Source organism: Ornithorhynchus anatinus, chromosome X3 (assembly GCF_004115215.2).
Source record: "Ornithorhynchus anatinus isolate Pmale09 chromosome X3, mOrnAna1.pri.v4, whole genome shotgun sequence".
NCBI lineage: Eukaryota > Metazoa > Chordata > Mammalia > Monotremata > Ornithorhynchidae > Ornithorhynchus > Ornithorhynchus anatinus.
In genome coordinates, this window is record NC_041751.1 from 10954897 (window position 1) to 10975100 (window position 20204).

Genomic DNA, 20204 nt, shown 5'->3' on the forward strand with positions numbered 1-20204 from the left:
GCCCATTCCCACAGGCCTTCAAGTTGATATGTTAAAAAAAAAAATTGGCTGCTACTTAATTGTAAAATCAAGTACCTCCAGTTTTGTCTCTCTCAAATACATTTCTCAAGATTCATAATTCATGCCCTCCAGGTCTTACCTCTAATTAATTCACCAAACTGGAGAGATATCATTACTTCTTTCCTACTCTAGCCTTCTTCAATCAATCAATCATATTTATTTAGTGCTTACTGTGTGCGTAGAACACTGTACTAAGCACTTGGGAGAATACAACAGACACGTTCTCTGCCCACAATGAGTTTACAGTCTAGAAGACCTTATACTGGGAAAATGGATTTCAAGAAAAGCTCAAACAAATTGTGAGGGCAGAAATCATGATTACTTACATTATTGTATTATACTCTCCCAAGGATTTAGCAGGCTGTTCTGCATACAATAAGTGCTCAGTAAATGCCTTTGATAGATTGATACTTGGCAGAAATATATTTATAACATACAGAAATGTACACTGCTTCCAGATTACTCAGTAGATATCCAAGCCCTCTCTGCTTTCTCTCCTCACCAATGAAAACACTGGTGATGTTCAACAATCTCACTTCATATTCAAATATGTCAGGTCCTTGCAGCCTAAGGGCTCAATTCGATGTCCATCAACATGCAGGACCACTCCAGATTCTGCCAGAGCAAGTAATTACAGAGTACGAGTGAAGGTGCTCCAAACTCAAACTAAGTGTTCTGTCCTTTAGGTCCTACTAATCATGAAGCAAGGCATTGCACCGAAGTCCCTATTTGACCCTTTTCTTCACTAGTTTGTCAGAACCACTGCAAAAAGAAAGGCATATCAAGCCAAACACATATTCCCCAGAGGATCTATTTTGAAAACAGGACCACAACTAATTATATTCAATAACTATTTGATGCATAGTATTTTCTAGAAGACATACTGGCCAGGAAATTAAGATTGGACATCATTCCCCTTCCAGCATTTCATTTCTATTCTATAGGTCGATAATATATGTAAATAAGAAAGGCGGGGTGGGGGGGGAGTGGAAAGAGCAAGGATCTGGAAGTCAAAAGACCTGAGTGCCACAGTAAGTGCTCATTAAATACCATTAATAGATGTGACACCTTGAGTAGATCACACCTTCTCAGTGCCTCAGTTTTCTCATATGAAAAGTAGGGATAAAACAGCCATTCTACTTCTCCCTTAAAGCTGTGCGCTCCCTGTGAGCCCCTTGTGGGACAGGGACTGTGTCCAACCCAATTTGCTTGTATCCTCCACAGAGCTTAGTACAGGGCCTGGCACAAAGTAAGTGCTTAACAAATATCATCATCATTATTATTATGATTAGAGTCAGTATTTACTTAGCTTCCCAAGTCTTTCTACAGCTTTAAGGGGATTTTTTTTCCTTAATATTCCAGAACTGAGGCTATGTAAAATGGGAGTCCAGCATGAATAACCCCAAATGATCTTTCCTAGGAGATGAGAGTTCTCCAAGAGGAGAGGGAAGAAGAGTGGAGGATGGCAGGATCACGACTGACACATTACTGGCAGGAGGAAAAGGATATAGATTTTTAAATGAATGATATCACATAAGCAAACTTCACTGTCAGTGGTATCATCAATCAACCAATCTATAGCAATTACTGAGTGCTTACTCTGTGTGGAAAACTGTTCTAAACTCTTGGGAGGATGCAAAAATTAGCAGCGCAATCCTTACCTTAACAGAGTTTATAATCTAGCAGGGGAGGCAAATATTAAAACAAATTACAGGGAGGGAGAAGCAACAGAGAAAGGGTGGAAAACTAAGTATTTAAGTGATGGAGAAGTGCTGAAGTGACAGGAGGGCAAATTAGAAATTAATCAGGACAGGTCTCTGAGAACAAATGTGATTTCAAAACAGATTGAAGATGGAGAGAGCCGTCAGTGGTCTGTCAGATGCAAAGGGGCAGGCAGAAGAGAGGGCATAGGCAAGAGGTCGACAGTGAGAAAGATAAGGATGAGGAAGTGAGTGAGTTGGCTTGAGAGGACCAAAGGGTGAAGCTGGGATGCAGTGGGGGAGGAGTGAGCATTAATGGTCGAAGGAGAGCTGGTTGAGTGGTTTAAAGGCAAGAGCTAGGAGTTCCTGCGGAGAGGAATGTAGATTTCTGATGAGGGGGAGTTGGGGAGGTGTATACTGAAAGGACAATTCTACACACAGCACACACGGTTCAGGAGAAAGGAGTTCTTCCCCCTTTCTTCCAACACATGTCTTTTTCTCCCTGAAACCAAAAGTAATAGCTTCCCAGTTTTTTCTACAAGGAAATGGTAAAGAATCTAATACTAACACAGTGTCTCTCTCCTTTCCCTTTCATTCTCTCCTCCCACACTTTCTAAATTTGTTTTCTTGCTTCCTCAGTGTCTCTCAAGCACCCCATCTGCTTCAGTTTCCTTCTTTCCCCGCCCTCAGCATCAAAGAAAACTCTCTCTCAACTCTGTCTCACATGTTCTCTTCCGCATCACCACTCTGTTTGTTATTGCTTGCGGCACTGGCACATTTTGGAATAAATTAGGATTGCACAATTAGGATCCAGGCAAGGACAAAAAGGCCACAGGGCAGGGCAGGGCAGTGCACACACTGAGCAAATGGCACAGAAATTACAGACAAAAATCACATTATTCATCACTACAATTTGAACAAAGCAAGGAAAATTACAAGTCAAAGGTCTTAACAGGCTAGCAGATGCAGATTCCTAAGGGGAAACCTACTGTCTTCTCGGTAAAATCCACTGCACTGTACAAAACAAAAAGCAAGGAGAAAATTTTGTGCCACTCCTATAAATGATCTAATATTATGAACGGTAGCTCTTAAAAATGTAATTACATTTTAGTTAAATTTGATGTTTTAATGAAATATTAATGCAATGAATAGAAACGGCTCTTTTAAAGAACTATTAGGGGCTTATTAAAATCCCAGACACCACATAAAAATGTCCTCGCTTCTTGTGACATCAGTAGACTGCCCTATTAATAATACATTCAAGACTGTTCCCCATACAAGACTTACCTGTAATTCACTAGTGAGTTTTATCTTTTAGAAAACAAGAGGGCAAGGATTCCAGCCATAACATTTTAAAGGACCTACAACTCTTGGCCTAGAAAACCTTATTTCCAGGGCCCATAAAACTAATTCAGAAATGAGGTTTTTTTCTTTCCAGAACAGTTTAGATGGATAATTTACATTCTAGAAATTTTGCTGCGCTGTATTGCTAGCGTCAATTAGCGGTAGGGATGAGCTGCCATCCAGTGGCCCATGGTCTAGTTACACATAAACCTGGTACAAACTTTATCAGAAAAGCTGTTGAAAATCTTAATGCAAACTGCATGAAAATATATGATGAAATGCTGGAGGCAAAGCCTAACCTGCATCTACTATATAAAGGACAACTCTCCCACGGTATACAATATATAGTTTACTCAAACTATAGTCACCTTTGTGACAGAGTTAATATGGAACATATTAAAGAACAAAGGCCTGATGCATTTTGCTAAATTGACATATTTTGGCCTTATGACTTTTTCCTGATATTCAGCTAAATTTGTCCTTCTGCAATTAGATCTCAGGAAAGTGAACCCGTTGTTGGGTAGGGATTGTCTCTATCTGTTGCCGAGTTGTACATTCCAAGCGCTTAGTACAGTGCTCTGCACACAGTAAATGCTCAATACGATTGAATGAAAGAATCTGTGACATTTGCATCCCTAGAAAGGATCAAATCCAGCAACAGTATCTGTTGAACACCCACTGTGTAGTAGCAGTTGCAGTAACTCTAATTATTAAGCGATTATTGGGTGCAGAGCACTGTACTAAGCACTGGGAGAAAATACACAAATCGAAACATGGGCCCCGTCACTCGGGGGGGGCGGGGGGGGCAGGGGAGTTCACTATCTAAAAGTTAACTGAGAGGATTGGAAAAGACACAGAAGCAGCAGCATGGCTTAATAGAAGGCGCACAGGCCCGTGACCCTGAGGACCTGGGTTCTAATCCCCACTTAGCTAAACGCTTGCTATGTGACCTTGGGCAAGTTGCTTAACCTCTCTGTGCCTCAATTCTCTTGTTCTCCCTCCTACTTAAATTGTGAGTCTCGTGAGGGACAGGGACTATGTCCAACCTGATTAACCTCTATCTCCCCTCAATGCTTCAAATAGTGTTTGACACATAGTAGCGTTTAACAAATACCATTTTTAAAAAGTGATGAAATCTTAAAGCACAACACAGACATATAGACAAAATTGGCTCCAAGTCTTGGTGGTGAAGGAGGAGTCTGAGCTCATGCGGAACAAGCCAGGAGAGGGGACCTTATGGGGTGGGGATGGAGGGAGGCTCCGGTTACCGCAGTGCTTTTCATGGAAGCAATGGAAGAGTTCAAGCATGTACAGGAGATGCTTTTATCCCTGGCCCAAAGCATGCAGAGCATGCCGGGATTGGAGACTGACTGGGAATGTACCAAGAAAGAGATCAAAGGTGATGGGAGGTGTTAATGCCAAGCACAGAAGACAGTAAAAATCAGCAGCAAACTCACCCTCAACCCTAATGAAACCTCAATCCTTTCTCCCTCACTTCTTTCTTTCTCATTCCCTTCTCCATTTACCACTTATCCCAACTGGCCTTATACAATAATAATAATAATAATAAATATGGCTTTTGTTAAGCATTTACTATGTGCCAAGCACTGTACTAAAGTACTGGGGTAGATAGAAGACAATCAGATCCTCCAAGAGGCTCACAATCTAAATAGGAAGAAGAACAGGTACTGGATCTCCATCTTGCAGATGAGGGAATTGAGGCACAGAGAAGTTAATTGACTTGCCTACGGTCACACAGCCGGCAAGTGGAGGAGCTGGAATTATAACCCAGTTCTTCTGACTCCCAGGCCCAGGCTTCTTCTACTAGGTCATTCTGCTTCTCTGTTTCAATCTTCCTCCCTTTCTCTCTGAATTAAGTACAATCTCCTGACCACTAATTTCAAGGCACTCTACCAGCTCTCTACCTCTAATATAGCAATTCTCTTTATCCTCTATATATCAGCCCACCATCTCTCCTTCCCTCACCATGCCCCATTCCATCCCCTAGTTCCACCCTCAACCCTTTGCTCACATCCTTCTTCCTGCCTAGGAGCCTTCCCCCTTCAAATCTGAAAGAACACAGCTCTCTCCATCTTTAAAACTTCTGAAAACTCACCTCAATGAGGCATTTTTCTACTGAGTTTCACCTTCCCAGGTCTCATCCATCCATCAAAACCCATCCTTATGTTTATAGCATATACTTATATACAAATATATTTAGCATACTAACATAGTTATTTTTCAATTTATCCTACTACATTCCTGCTAATAGCTGTTGCCACTTTGTTCTTTTTCCAGTTTCCACAATCTGTGAATAATTTGTGTCTTCCTGCTTTTGCCATTAGACTGTAAACTCTTTGAGGACAGGGGACACATCTACTTCTCTTGTACTCACCTAAGTGCTTAGAACAGTGCTCTGCAGCCAGGAGACACTTAAAAGTCATCGATTGATTGAACTTCCCAAAAATCTGGTCACCTTAGGAGGAGGATAGAGTGATTTCCATTTACATAATGAACCAGAAGAAAGTATATAAGGCACACTCCTTGAGGTTAGAGTTCCCACTGGATAAACAAAGCGGAATGGGAGAGTAATTCCCACAAAACCCCTCATAATTGAAGTAGCCCCAAGGAGTCTCAGTCACCTGGTGTCTCATCACCTGTACCCACCATACCTTACCAGAGCTACAAATAAGGAGATGGACAAAATCCCAGGTGTAAACCCCAATAGATCTTCTTCTCTTTAAGTCTTGCAAAAAGATAATAGAGAGAACTTAAAAGCCATCATAGAGATGAAGCTTTTTTTAATTGATGAGAAAAATCTCACTGTTTGTGCAAATTTGATTTTAGGGTCAAACATTGACCGGTTAGCTCATCACAAAACAAAGAATCAAGAAAAGTGGTATAAACTGGACAAGCTTACATTTTCGTTTGTTTTTGGCCTGTTTTCTCTGGAATCTCACCTGAAAAGTGATTAAAAATAAATTCTGGATACTTTCATCTGTATTTTCTGCTCAATTCTCAAAGGATGGAGTAGGAGAAGTACAATAACTAGCCAGTCTCAACAACCACCTGAGATTTTACAGTATTTCTCTGGGCATCAACACATTTGCTGTTCTTGGTTTTGGATATATCCACTGGGTTTATCGAATCTAAAAAAAGTGAGTCCCCAGCCACATGGCAGTCAGTATGAAGAGATTAGACTTTCCTTTAAGGAGTGAATTCAACTGTGCCAACCTTCATCTGAAGCACTTCACACGAATGGTTTATCACCATCACACAGGTGGAGCCTGAAGGGGAAAACATATGCCACTATCTATCTGCATCAGCTAAGGAGAGAACTTGGGATTTTAGCCAAATAATTTAGCTGTTTCCTCACACATAAAACAAAGCGTACTGAACTCAATTCTCCTAGGGGCACGGCTGTCCAAAATAGTTCCCAAGTAGCCTGAAAGAGGCGGTCTCTCCCAAACTGCTTAAAACAACTAGGGAGAAAATTGGCCATGTCAAAAACAGGTTGATTATTTGCAGGATCCTAGGAGACAGAGGTCCACTAACCTGCAGGCTCCTCTCAGTGCACACTCAAGCCCCACTCTGCCACACTGGGAGATCACAACAGGCAAATGGGAGACACGGTGTAATGAGAGGGTTTTATATATGAGCTGAGGCCTCCCCAAGAGCCCACCCCAGTTTTCCAAATAATACCCCAGAAAAGATAAAAAACAGGTTTGTTACACAGCCAGAAAGAATCATTCTGTTCCCCAGGCACTCCACTGAATGAATAGGCAACTGTGTCCCCTTAAATTATGCATAAATCTCTATTCAGCAGGAAGGGTCTGTTGCTGACCTCAATGGAGACATGACTTCACTGCAGCAATTCTCCCACTTAGGGCATTCCTATTCCCTTCCTGACTTCCTTTTCCTGACAGGAGTCTGGGTGAGTACTGGATTTGAGGTCTCTCAAGGCAGGAAGGAGGGCTTTCTGGAGCCTGGAGCAAATGGGAGGCAAAGAAGAGAGAGCTGGGAAGAGAGAAGGGAGAGAAACAGAGAAAACAGAGAAAAGCGGTCAGAGCCAGAGAGAAGGAAAAAGGAAACAGGAGAAATTGAAATAATGGAAAAAGGTGACAAGGGAGAAAGGAGATAGGAACACATACTACAGAAACAAAAATGTAATAAACATATCTTCAAAGATCAAAATGAAAAAAAATGGACTGTAAGCTGATTGTGGGCAGAGAACATATCCCCCAACTCTAGTACATGGTACTCTCCCAAGCACTTAGTGAGTGCTCTGCACAAGGTAAGCACTCAATAAATGATTAGTTGAAAATGGTAAAAAGGGGAGAGGACTTTGACTTGCAGAGTCCCCAAAATATTGATTGTTGTGGCTATTCTGCAGTTCTGTTCATGGAGTTGCAATATCATCTTTCCTTGCTTAATTGGATATCTCAATCTTAACCCTTTAAATCAGGAAGGTAGAATCAGCAGCTAATCCTAAGGCAGAAATACACATAGGTGCCACGTAGTGACGAGCAAATCCTAACGGAAACACTAATTTGGTGGAGATACAATAGGGGAATGGCAGTAGAGATTAGGGACTCCCTCCCCTTCACATAAGTACTGAAAATCTCAGCTGTGTGATACCAACGAATTGCGACTGGTTCTCTCCCTCCGTGAATCAAGCTGATGGATCTCTTTGTAAATTCTAATTGCTCAGAGTCCTTACCTTAAAACTACAAGACCGTGACAAAAAAAAAACCCAACAAGAATACATATTATGTAGATTTAATTTCTTCCATCTCTCCTATTTTACCAGAGGAGCAACCCCAAATTGGAGAAAATATTTCAAAGATTTTCCCACAAGATGGAGCTAATTCTCCAAACATCACTCTAGTCAGGCTTAACTGGCTCCTCGGAATTTCAGAAATGCTCACAACTAGATTAAGAATTACTCGGTACTTGGTCTTCTTGCAGCTAATCACCGAGCCAGAAACTCCAGTCATTATACAAGGAAAAGGCATGAAGAATGTTTGTGTTTTCTCAAACTGCAACTAATGGAAATGTATTAAAGCTTTCTACCCGACACTATATGCTAACCCAGCTTTGCAAATAAATTCAAGAAGAGATGGTCAGAGAGAGAAGGAGAGAGATGGGGAGAGGGGGGAAAGCAAGTTCTCTGAGAAATACCTGGGTAGGATAAGAAGCAAATCAGCATTCCTTTCCACCTGATCCCCTCTAAGTTCACTGTGGCCAGGAAACATGTCTACCAACTCTGTGATACTGTACTCTCCCAAGCACAGACTAAGCACTCAGTAAAATTGATTGACTGGGCTCCCAATAGTTCCACCACTAAAGTTCTTGCCGCAGAGTCTCAAGATTTTTCCACTGAGCTACCTGGCGAAGTAATAACCTTTTTTTGCTTAAAGGTAAATAACAAAACCAAGGAAATCCAATTCAAGTCATATAGTTATATTCAAAGAGACCACTAGATGGTGAGCTTTATGCCAAAAAAAAAAGGTGTTTTGGAGGCAGCTGTGTATTTTCCATGGGATGAAAATAGCCTCAGGTTTCAAGAGGGTAAAAGCTACTTTGACAAGCTAAAAACTCCTCAGAAATACACTGAAAATAATTCGTCCTGAAGACACGATAAAAGAAAATAAATTAATCCTACAGAGCTAGTTTTTCTACTCAATCATTTCCATGTCTGAAATATAGACAAGGACAAAGAAAAATGTCAGTCCTAAACATTGCTTGCATTTATCTAATCTCCAGCTTCATTCGGTTTAAAGGACGCGTTAAAAGAGGAGTTGAAAAAATCTTTATCTTCTCTTCTGAACCCCAAGGCCAAAGTGGTTTTCCTTAGCGCGTTAATTAATCCTTTATATCAATCAGCGGTATTCACTGAGCACTTACTGTGCACAGTAAGTTCTGCACTAAGTTCTTGAGAGAGTACAATATAACATAGTTGGTAGACACATTTATTACGGCTCCCCTTGAACTTCCCTCCAAAGGGAGCCATGACTGGCTTTCCAGGGAGGGTTTCGGAGGGAGGACAGGTTGCAGTGAAGGTTTCTCCTAGAGCAATGCAGTGCAATGCAGTGCTCTGCACATAGTAAGTGCTCACTAAATACCACCGATTGACCAATACAATGCTAGGTCTAAGTATAAGTACTCATTAAATACTACTGATGGATTGTTCCCCAGGCCATCCGGCATCCCAGTGTCCAATACTGTGAGTGAGACGGAAGGGATGGGACACCCTCAGAAACAACTGTTACAATTCATTAGATAGTGATATCCTTACGGGCAGGGAACACACCTTGCTTCTGTTGTACCTTCCCAAGCTTTTAATACAGTGCTTTATTTGTTAATAATAACAATAACAATAATAGTATTTGTTAGGCAGTTACTATGTATTGAACACTGTTCTAAGCACTGGGGTAGTTACAAGCTGATCAGGTTGGACACAGTTCCTGTCCCACATTCATTCATTCATTCAATAGGCTCACAGACTTAAACCGCATTTTACAGAGAAGGTAACTGAGGCACAGAGATGCCCAAAGTCACACAGCAGACAATTGGTGGAGCCAGGACTAGAACCCAGGTCCTTCTGACTCCCAGACCCATGTTCTATCCATCAGACCATGTTTTGGGTTTTTTTAGTGTTTTGCTTTCAGTGACTCATTAAATACAACTGGGATATCGATAGAAGGCATTGCCCTACTAGAGCAAAGCCAGTGACATGCATGGAGATTGCCAGAATATGGAAAAGGCTTTAAATAAGCCCAAAGTGACACAGTACAGCAAGAATTGGCCACAGATCCAGGAATGGAGCTGAAAGGATACGCTCCCAGGCACTGATGATGGCATCAGAGAAATGACCCCATGACCATAGGTGGGCAGCCATTAGGACCACATTGACGAAACATCAGGCAAAGAAAACCCTGAACAAGTTAAAAATAGTTAAACTGTAAAATGAGTGTTGGAAAATACCCATTTAGCATTCCACTCTCCACACCCACTTCGTTCTTCACCGAAAGGGAAGAACTATGGTTATTAACATTTTTGAAGTCTTCAAACGAGATTAAAAAGATTAGCTTAGTTGGTGTTTTAGGATTTACCAGGATACAATTAACACACATGAAACCTTCCAAGTCTTTTCCCTTATAGGCAAAACATGATCATTGCAGCAATTGTGAGACAGTGACCCATTTACTCTTTTCAAATGACTTAATTAGTTCCAGAAACATAAGGCTTTTTGATGGGGAAAGTGGAAATTTATTTCTGCCATTTATTAATACCGCTGAAACATCTTTCTCCTCCTAGAAAGACACTAATCAGAAGCAAATGATAAGGTCGTAGGTATATGACAAGATGCCTAAAATGAATGACCACAGATTTGGTCTTGAATTACAGGCAACTCTAAGCAACCTATTCTCTTCAATTCCTAAATCATATCTATTCCCCCTTCTCATTTAAAACAGTAAGGATAAACTAGGAGTGCCATTATAAAGGCAAAAATGTGCATAATTTGAGGTGTAAATACTAAAGCACCTTATAAACACATTACTAAAACAAATGAAAGTTAAAAGGAGTGACCAGTCCATAGAAAAATGGTGGAATTCAAACACTAATGTTTAAATTATTTTAGCTCTTCCTTTTCAGGTCAAAGTTGTTTTGTAATCCTTGAGGAAAAGGAGATTTATTCCCAAAATTGCTGGCCTTTTCCCAAATTGGTGGGAGGCCACGTGGCCTAGGGAAATGAGAATGGGACTGGGGCCCAGAGATTCTGATTATAATACCAGCTCTGCCTCTACTCTGTTGTGTGACCTTAGGCAAGTAACAACCTATTCAGGCCCCATTTCTTCATCTGTGAAATGGAAAATAAGTTACCTGTTCTCCTTTCCTCTTCTACTGGGAGCCTCCCGTGCTGCTGGAACTATGTCTGTCCTGGGTATCTCCTATCTATCCTAGTACTTACCAGGCAGTAGGCATTGAATACCATTATTATTTATAGGATGTTTAGAAATTTTGAAGACTACTGTTATATCAGTACAATTTTCAGGGTGAAAATTCAAAAATAAGTGCTGGGATTTAATATTTAGATTTTTCTTTTAAAGACTATGATTGTTGAGCCCTATCCTCATTAGATCTATATGGATAGACTATGAGTTCTCTGTGAAAAGGGAATATGTCCACCGACTCTGTAATAAATTACAGACAGGTGTGTACATAACTGCTCTGGGACTGGGGGAGGTTAAGGGGTACAGACCCAAGTGCTTAGGCGATGTAGAAAGGAAGGCTACGACAGGGAAGTGAGGGCTTAGTCAGGGAAGGCCTCTTGGAGGAAGTGTGATTTTAGTAATGCTAAGAAGATGGGGAGAGAGGTGGTTTGTTGGATGGGAAGTTAAATTGGATTCTAGTTCCGAAAGTCATGCAATTTCTGATATAGTGGTTATATCCCTTAATTGCTTTAAGAGTCAACTCTTTATGCAAAAGAAAATTTACATCTTGCATATTTTTAATCCTTAAAAACATTTTCATATTTGCTAACACCAGGCTATTTCTGCATCATTCAAGAGAACAGCTGCTGGTTAGCTTTGCTCCAAGAAGAAAACATTTCAAGAGGACTCTGCTCAGTTTTCAATTACTGTTTCAGTTATGTAGGGACTGGGTTTTTTCCATAAAAAAGAGAATTAAAAAAAAAAAATCACTGCTCCAGCTGGTACAGCACCTGGATGTTCTCGAAAACGATCTATTTAAAAAAAAAAAACATAGCAGTTACATCTCTTCTAATAATATTTAATAATCAGGGTGTATTGTTTTCAAAAAACAGCTACAGTACTGGGCTAATGTCTTTTGAAAATCTTCAAGAGCTAATTCTACTTCTGCAAATTCTATTTTTATTGAAGCACTTTTGCAAAAAATTCTAAAGTTAAAGTAACACAAAATTTATGACATACTCTGTTTTCACTTCTTCATTACTTATCTCTTTAAAATATGCTTTTGCAGAAGCAATTTTCTAAAATTGGTCTCAGCCCAAAATATAATTTTGTTGGGTGGGAAATTTGAGAAAATTCAGTTTAACTATTTTGTTTGCCTCTACCCTTATTTTTGTGGAGAGTAAATGAATTATTAAATAAGGACGAAGTGACAACGGTCCAAAAGCAATATGAATATGTTTAGGAAAAATACCAAGTTTTAAGAGAATCCCTCCAGGCCACTGACCTAGAACTTCTCTCACTCGAGAGCTGTTGGGTCAGAGAAGTTGGGAAAAGGTGTCATAATAGAATTTGCCTCGGTTCTGGTCAAAGAGAATCAATAAACCAACTCAATGGCATTTATTGAGGGAGCACTGACTGTGTGTAAGAGCACTGTGCTAAGCACTTGGAAAGAGTACAGTATAACAGAGTTGGTAGACATGTTCCCTTCCCACAAGGAGCTTACAGTTTTGAGGGAGAGACAAAACAAAGAATTAATTTACGATTAAGTACAGAGAAGTGATGGAGGCAGGGCAGGTGAGTATGAGGATGTCTGGGAGTAGGAGGTGATAGAGTTTAGACTGTGAACTCTCAAGGGCCAGAGGTTAGATCTGATTTGTTCATATGTATCCACTCCGGTGCTTAGCACAAGGCACAGCACAAAATAAGGGCTTAATAAATACCATGATCATCATCATATCACCACCCACCACCTACCAGTTCCTGGAAGCCAATAAGATGATGGTTGAATCTCCCATTCTGAATTACGAGAAAGCCTCAGTCCTGAGAACTTCAGGACCAAGAAACTTAGCAAAGGAATTGTAGTTGTAATAGGAGTGATAGTATTAAGCACTTATTGGGTTCAGAGCTCTGTACTGAGCATCGGAAGAAAATAAACAGGAGGGAGTTAAACCTTGTCCTTCTCCCTCCTGGGTCTCACAATCTGAATTTACTAACACACTGTAGTGCTAGTTCTAATCCCAATTCAGCCTGCTGTAGCTGTGTCATCAGTGATGAAGAGTTCTGCCCAAAGACCTGCCTACCCCAATCCAGATGTCCTGAAGTCAACAGAGAAGAAATGGGTGATGGAAAGAAAACTGTGCCAATGGAACAAAAGTGAAGACCTTGTAATAATAATAATTGTGGTATTTAAGCGCTTAATATATGCCAAGCACTGTTTTAAGCACTGGGGTAGGTACAAGGTAATCAGGTTGGACACAGTCCATGTCCCTCATGGGGCTCGCAGTTTTGATATCCATTTTACAGATGAGGGAGCTGAGGCACAGAGAAGTTAAATGACTTGTCCAAGGTCTAACTGAGCTGCCACAGGTGCCAGGGATATGGACTGCCAATTTTAGAGGGGTCAGGATGGATTCTTGGCACAAATTAACCCCCACCCTAAGGCTTTAGTGGTGAGGATAAGAGGAAACTTGGACATAGGCATTTCCTTCAGCTATGCTGAAATCTGCGAAAGCCTTTTCGGACTCCCAATAACTTCAGAAGAAAGATGACAATCTGATTAAAGCCTCAGTTTAGTTATGAAGGCATGAGGAAAAGACTCAGTGCTTGCATATTTGAATGAAATGCACAGTGCAATATCCTGAACACACACTGAAGCATCAAACACCATGAATGCAAATATCAGCTACTCCACATTTATTGAGTGCCTCTAGGACATCTGTTTTACAAATTACGGAAAAAAATGCAGTAGCTTTGCATATTGCATCTGGAGAGAAAAATATTCAGAAATGAATGCTCTAGTAAAGGGTGGGAGTGCCATATAGGAGGGTCAGTGAATACATCACTGAAACCATACACAAAGTTAAATATTTCCTGTGCAACCCAAGTGGCATGTCCTAGTGAAAAGCGCACAGGCCTGCAAGTCAGGGGTCTAGGTTCTCATCTTAGCTCTGCCACTTGCTTGCTGTGTGATCCTGGCCAAGTTGTTAACCACTCTGTTCCTCTGTTTCCTCATCTGTAAAACGGGGATAACTGTTCTCCCTCCCCGTTAGATTGTGAGCCCAAGTCTTATCTGCTTATCTTGTATCTACCCCAGTGCTTAGCACAGGGCTTGGCATACAGGAAGCACTCAAATACCCCAGGTGTTGTTATAATTCAATAATACCAGATTCACTCTACTTTGGGAAATCGTACACCTACTTAGACAAGAGAGTTTAATGCACCACTTCAATTGATGCCATGGTTACTATCACTACAGTTTCAACCTTAACGTTTCCCTGAAATTACTGTGATTTATTTAAAAGTAGGCCTTCAAGTAGATCAGGAGGGTGCTTCATTAATTTGCTTTGAACATTAATTTCTATGTTAATAACTCAATCCATAGCATTTATTGAATACCTGTAGGCAGAGCATTTGGGGGAATACAGTAAAATCCAAAAACAAGATCGCTTACAGTCTTGTCGGGGAGACAGTAAGTTATGGATAGAAGGAAGAAATGGAGACTATAAAATATGTACATAGGTGCTTCGGTACGGTTGAGAGCCTGATGCCTAAGTGACACAGAAGTGCTCACATAGGAATTGTGGACTATAAACTGGAGAGAATAGAAATTATTTGGGGAAACCCTCCTGGAGGAAATGTGATTTCAGAAAAGATATGAAAATAGAGAGAGCAGTGTCTGTCCATTGTGAAGGAGAAGGATTTTCAGGCATGTAGAAGGTAATGAGCAAGAGGCACAGCAGGGGAGACAAGAACGAGAGACAGGGAGTAGATAAGTTCTTGAGCAGAGCAAAAAGTGCAAGATGTGGTGTAGGGGGAGAAGAGTGATTAAATAGGAGGGAAAGAGCTGATTAAATAAACCACTGATTATGAATTTGTGTTTGATGTGGAGAGGAATGGATAATCACTAAAGGTTTTGTGGAGGAAGGAAACTTCTGGCCACCATCTTTAAGAAACTCAATCAGCTTTCTCTCCCTTACTGAACCTTTTTCCTCTCCTGCTACACTTTAACTTGTATATTTCATTCTTCTCAAGTAAACCTACTTAGTTGGGCCACATTCTCCTCTCTCCCATCACCCATCTCTTGCTTTAACCATCCCATCTGCCTGCACCTCTCTCCCATTTCAAATTTACTACGTGCCAGACACTGTACTGGGATTGCTGGGGTAAATACAAGTTAATCAGATTGGACAAAGTCCATGTCGCACATGGGGCTCACAGTCCTAATCCCAGTTTTACAGATGAGGAAACTGAAGTCCGGAGAAGTGACTTGCCCAAGGTCACACAGCAGACAACTGGGGGAGCCGGGATTAGAACCCAAGTCCTTCTGACTCTCAAGCCCGTGCTCTATCCACTAGGCCATGCTGCTTCTCCATTCCCACAGACCACTGCTCTCCCCATCCGCAAAACTCTTCTGAAATCCCACCTTCTGCAGGGAGCCTTCCCGTTAATTTATACTCTCTCTTCCTTGTAACTCCCACACCCTTATTGCCATTCTAAAGTGGCACTTCCACCTCCATTCCTGTAGCACTTATATATTTATATTATACTGCTTATCCTTGTCTGTAATTGATTTTAGTGTCTATCTGCACTAAATCATAAAATCCCTGTGGGCAGGCATCTTGCCTTCTAGCTTTATTGTACTCTTCCAAGCGCTTAGTGCTCTGTACTGAATAGTTGCTCTATGATGCTATTGACTGATTGGAGTACATGCCCTTCACATACATATTCATAGTCTGGAAACATCAGCAACTGACCTATATAAACAATAATTTGCTTAAAAGTCTCGTGGGTGTCCATCACAGGCAAAGCTTCCACAAATGGGGTCCATGATTAATCATTGGTATTTACTGAGAGCTTACTGTGTGCAGAGCTCTGTACTAAGGGCTTGGGAGAGTGCATATAAAAGAGTTGGTACACACTATCTCTGCCCACGAGGAGCTTGCGGTCTAGAGGCGGGGACGAGCTCGTATTTATTGAGCAATTTCTGTGTGTAGAGCACTGTACTCACTTGAGAGAGTACAATACAATAGAGTTGTTAGAGACGTTCCCTGCCCATGACAAGCTTACAGTCTAGGGGAGGAAGCACTCACCTCTTATCCATGTTTCTCTTATTTTTTTAAATGGTCTTTGTTAAGCATTTACTATATGCTAGGCACTGTACTAAGTGCCTGGGTAGATACAAGGTCGTCAGGAAAAACAGTCTCAGTTCCACACGGAGCTCACAGTCTTAATACTCATTTTACAGATGAGGTAACTGAGGCACAGAGAAGCAAAGTGACTTGCACAAGGTGACAGAGCAGACAAGTGCAAAGCTAGGATTAGAACTCAAGTCCTTCTGACTCCACAGTCCTTGCTCTATCCACTAGCCTATACTGCTTTTCTTCTCCCTCCCCAAATACACAGGCAGCCCACCCACCACTTTCCTCCCTACCTCATAACCCACAAGCTTAGATTGGGTGTTTCCCCACTCTGTGCCATGTTAAATGCTTCCTAGCCTCCTCCACTCATTACCCCATGAGCCGGGGAGAACAATCTTTTCTTTTTCTTGAAGATTGTCTGCATGGTCGACATCTAAAAATCCAGTGATCTATCCCCATAAGCTGGGTGAGGTCAGGCTGCTAAGACTGAATAGGAGGGAAGACTGATAGGAGGGAAGCCCTGAATTCTGGATTTTCTTGATTTCTAGCTGACCCTGGCCAAGTCAGTCCTAGACAGCTCATGGACATTCCGCTTCTGGTAGCCTGTGCGTGTCACCATTCAGGGGAATGTCATGTTACACGCACAGTTGATGTGAATAACAAAAGTAAACATTTCCAACAACATGAATTGGAGTTCTGAGATTTCAGGGTAAATTCCTATGGAAAGAAACCCTTAGGAAGAGAATTGTTGGGACATTTAATGTTTAAATTTCTAATTTCTTCCAGTTGAACAGCCTCAGGGTGACCTCAAAGAAAAATACCCTCTCAGAGCACTAAGACAGCAAGCCACAGTAATTAAAGCATAAGTGGAAAAAGCAGTTGAGAACAACAATCTATTTTATCACCTGGCTCTGATATCAAAAAGAAGTGAGTATTGACGGGCAGGGGTTACAGATGGAGAGAACAAAGCCCTCAGCTTATTAGGCTTGGCAGTACCATACCTCTCGATACTCCCAGTGTCACAGTTTTCTATGGTAGAGATGGGAAGCAGTGTGGTCTAGAGGAAAGAACCTGGGTCTGGAAGTCAGAGGACCTGGGTTCTAATCCTAGGTCTGCCACTAGCCTGCTATTTAGCTTTGGGAAAGTCACTTAACTTCTTGATGCCTCAGTTTCCTCATCTGTAAAATGGGAATTCAACGCCTGTTCTCTCCTACTTGGACTGTGACCTCTACTTGGGATAGGGACTGTGTCCAACTTAATTATCTTGTATGAATCGGTAGTATTTACTGAGCACTTAATCTTATTTAAGCACTTACTGTTTACAGAGCATTGTATTAAGGTTTTTTTTATGTAAATGGTATTTGTTACATGCTTACTATGTGCCAGGCACTGTACTAAGCACTGGGGTGGATACAAGCAAATCAGGTTGGACATGTTCACTGTCCCTTGGAGGATTCACAGTCTCAATCCCCATTTTACAGATGAGGTAACTGAGGCCCAGAGAACTGAAGTGATTTGCCCAAGGTTACAGAGCAGGAAAATGGTGAAGCCAGAATTTGAACCCATGACCTCTTGACTCCCAGGCATGTGCTCTATCCACTAGGCCATGCTGCTTGTCTGACTGACTATTCCAGCAGTCAGTAGACTGGCTACTGGGGATATGCCTGGACCAGAAACTTCATAAATACCATACTCCATGTACCAGGAGAGACAAATGACCCCTGTCCCCTTAGAGAGAGAACCCTCTGCTGATCAAGCTGCTTTGGTCTCCACCTACGCAATAGGGAGGATTGGAGGCCCTGTGTATTATCATTATTATATGGACTGAATAATCATCCATTAATTAGTGAGTAGATGGATCTCTGCTTAAACATAATAAAGAATAAAGATATAGTGAAACACAAGCAACACAGAAATTGCATTCTTGGAAAAAATAGTTTCAGAAGAAATCACTTCTTCTATATCCTTGAGTGTCTGGGTAAATATGAGGTTAGGCTCCAGATGTCTGTCTTAACTCTGAGGCCTAGAGTTGTCAGAATCCAAACGCTAGCTTCCTCTCCAATAGCTCACCATCATCCCTGCTCTCTAAGCACTGGGAAGAAAGAGAACTCCACCTGCACACCACACAGCCAAATGGAAAAAAATCTCATCACAGCCAGCTCTCCTGAGGAATCATGTTTTGTGCACTTGCTCTCTATCCAGACGTCTCAATTTTACTTCTGATGTTAATTTTAATTCATCACTGATGAATTTGAAGTTTTGAATTGCTAGGCATTTGTTAGGTACTGAATTTTGAACCGTTAATTCTCTTTCTGTCATACCCTTTTGGACAGCAATCCTATCTTTTTTATAGCATTTTAGTACCATGCTGTGCATATGGTAAATGCTCACTAAATGCTTATGGTGAGGAGATGGAGTGCCGATGCGGAGTCTCCCACCATAAGCCACAGCCAAGCCACAGCCTAGTCTTGAAAATTTCAGGTCAGAGAATGTGTAAAAAGGAATGGATTACGGTGCTAGCAGTTTTGCACACTGTCACCCGCACTCTCTCATCCCTGCCAGACCCTTTTACACTGGGCAGAGAGTGCAAAAGTAAGTGGCTGGGCAGGGGTGCAGCTCACTGTGAAGCACATGCAAGAACTTTATGAATGCAAAGCCCAGTTGGAGCTCAAGTGACCCCATACCAGGCCCAAAGCACCTTAAACCAGCAAAGGGTTGCCAGGGTGCCCACTGTGCTCTTCACTGCCCACATTAGCAGGCTACTTCCAGGATGCCTGCTGAGCCTGACCACTACATGATACAATATGTGGTTCTTTGGGCAGAAACCTTCAGAGGTGACAACACAGCCCCAGAAGGCATTCCCCTACTCCTTGCCGCCTCACAACTCCCCCACCTCCCACCACAGTGAGGTGTATGCAACTACAGCTCTGAGAACCTCTACTAGACCAAAACAATTAAACATTTAATTGCTCAAACTGAAGTTCCTCCACAGGACACACCAAAGACAAAGTGAGACAAGGCTCAAAGTTAAACCTTCCCTAATCTTTCTTTCTTCCTTCCTCCCTAACACATACACACCAATTCACACATTCTCTCTCTCACCTTCACCACCCTTTCTGAATTTTCAAAGCAGCTCCTCCCTCTCTAGGGCCAAAAGAGTCCATTTCCCTCACCCAAGGACTGATGAGGACTGACAACACACAAGTACAGCGTAAGGCAACCTCACCACACCTGGATTTCTTTGCTGTTCTCCACTAGGGCAACAGGTTGTGGAGGTCCGGGCTGCCGGTTGCCGGTGGCTTTCATCGTGCTCTGCTCTTGGTGACGATAGTGGCCTTGGGCGCTCCCAACGTTGTTCATTCTGGAGAGGCCAGTTGAGCTTGGCTGCTTCTCACCGGCTGCAAAGAAGCGTCGGCCTAGCGAAATCCTTTATATTCGGTTCTGGAGTTGCACTGGACCTTAACTTCGGCTACAACCTGAAGAAGTGGAGGAATCGCATTGAAACTCCTGAACAATCTCGCAGTCACCCTCAGTAGCCAGAGCTGGTTTGGGGCTTCGGCTTCTGCGCTACAGTGAGCTCTTCTCCGGGACCTCTCGACTCCCCTTGGCTCTCCAGTGAGCATCCATTTCGGGGTGCCGGAGCTGCTGCAGAAGAAGCACCAGCTGCAGCCACTGCTTTTCAGAGCAAGGCCTCTGCCCAGGGTTGTTTACCGCAGCCGCTGTTGCCATGGGGACGAGGGATCCTCAGACACTCGCCACTCCACCATCCCAGTCGCCCTGGCTCCTTCCCTCCCTCCCTTTCACATGCTTGCCTCGCTGTGCTTCCCCTTTAGAATTTCACCGACTTGTAACTTGTTCGGCAACTCCCACTTGTTCCTCCTAGAACAGAGGAGAACGCTTGCAAATATTTGTCTTGGAGCTTTTTGACACCATTTCCTCCCTTTGTGGTTCGGGTTGGGTCGGGGTTAGTTTATTTTGCTGTACTATATGTAACTTGAGACATTCCCTAAAACCAATCGTTTGGA

The 20204-nt window shown here is 42.1% G+C and overlaps 1 protein-coding gene across 1 annotated transcript in view; it reads right to left on the reverse strand.

The window, feature by feature from the left end:
* The window catches only part of DNAH5 (dynein axonemal heavy chain 5), a 174361-nt gene extending 154562 nt beyond the window's left edge, over nt 1-19799 (reverse strand). Inside the window, exon 1 of the mRNA XM_039910642.1 lies at nt 19411-19799. Within this exon, the coding sequence (XP_039766576.1) occupies nt 19411-19539 (129 nt within the window). The 5' untranslated portion in view covers nt 19540-19799. The remainder of the gene's footprint in view (nt 1-19410) is intronic.
* Between the last annotated feature and the right edge of the window lie 405 nt (nt 19800-20204).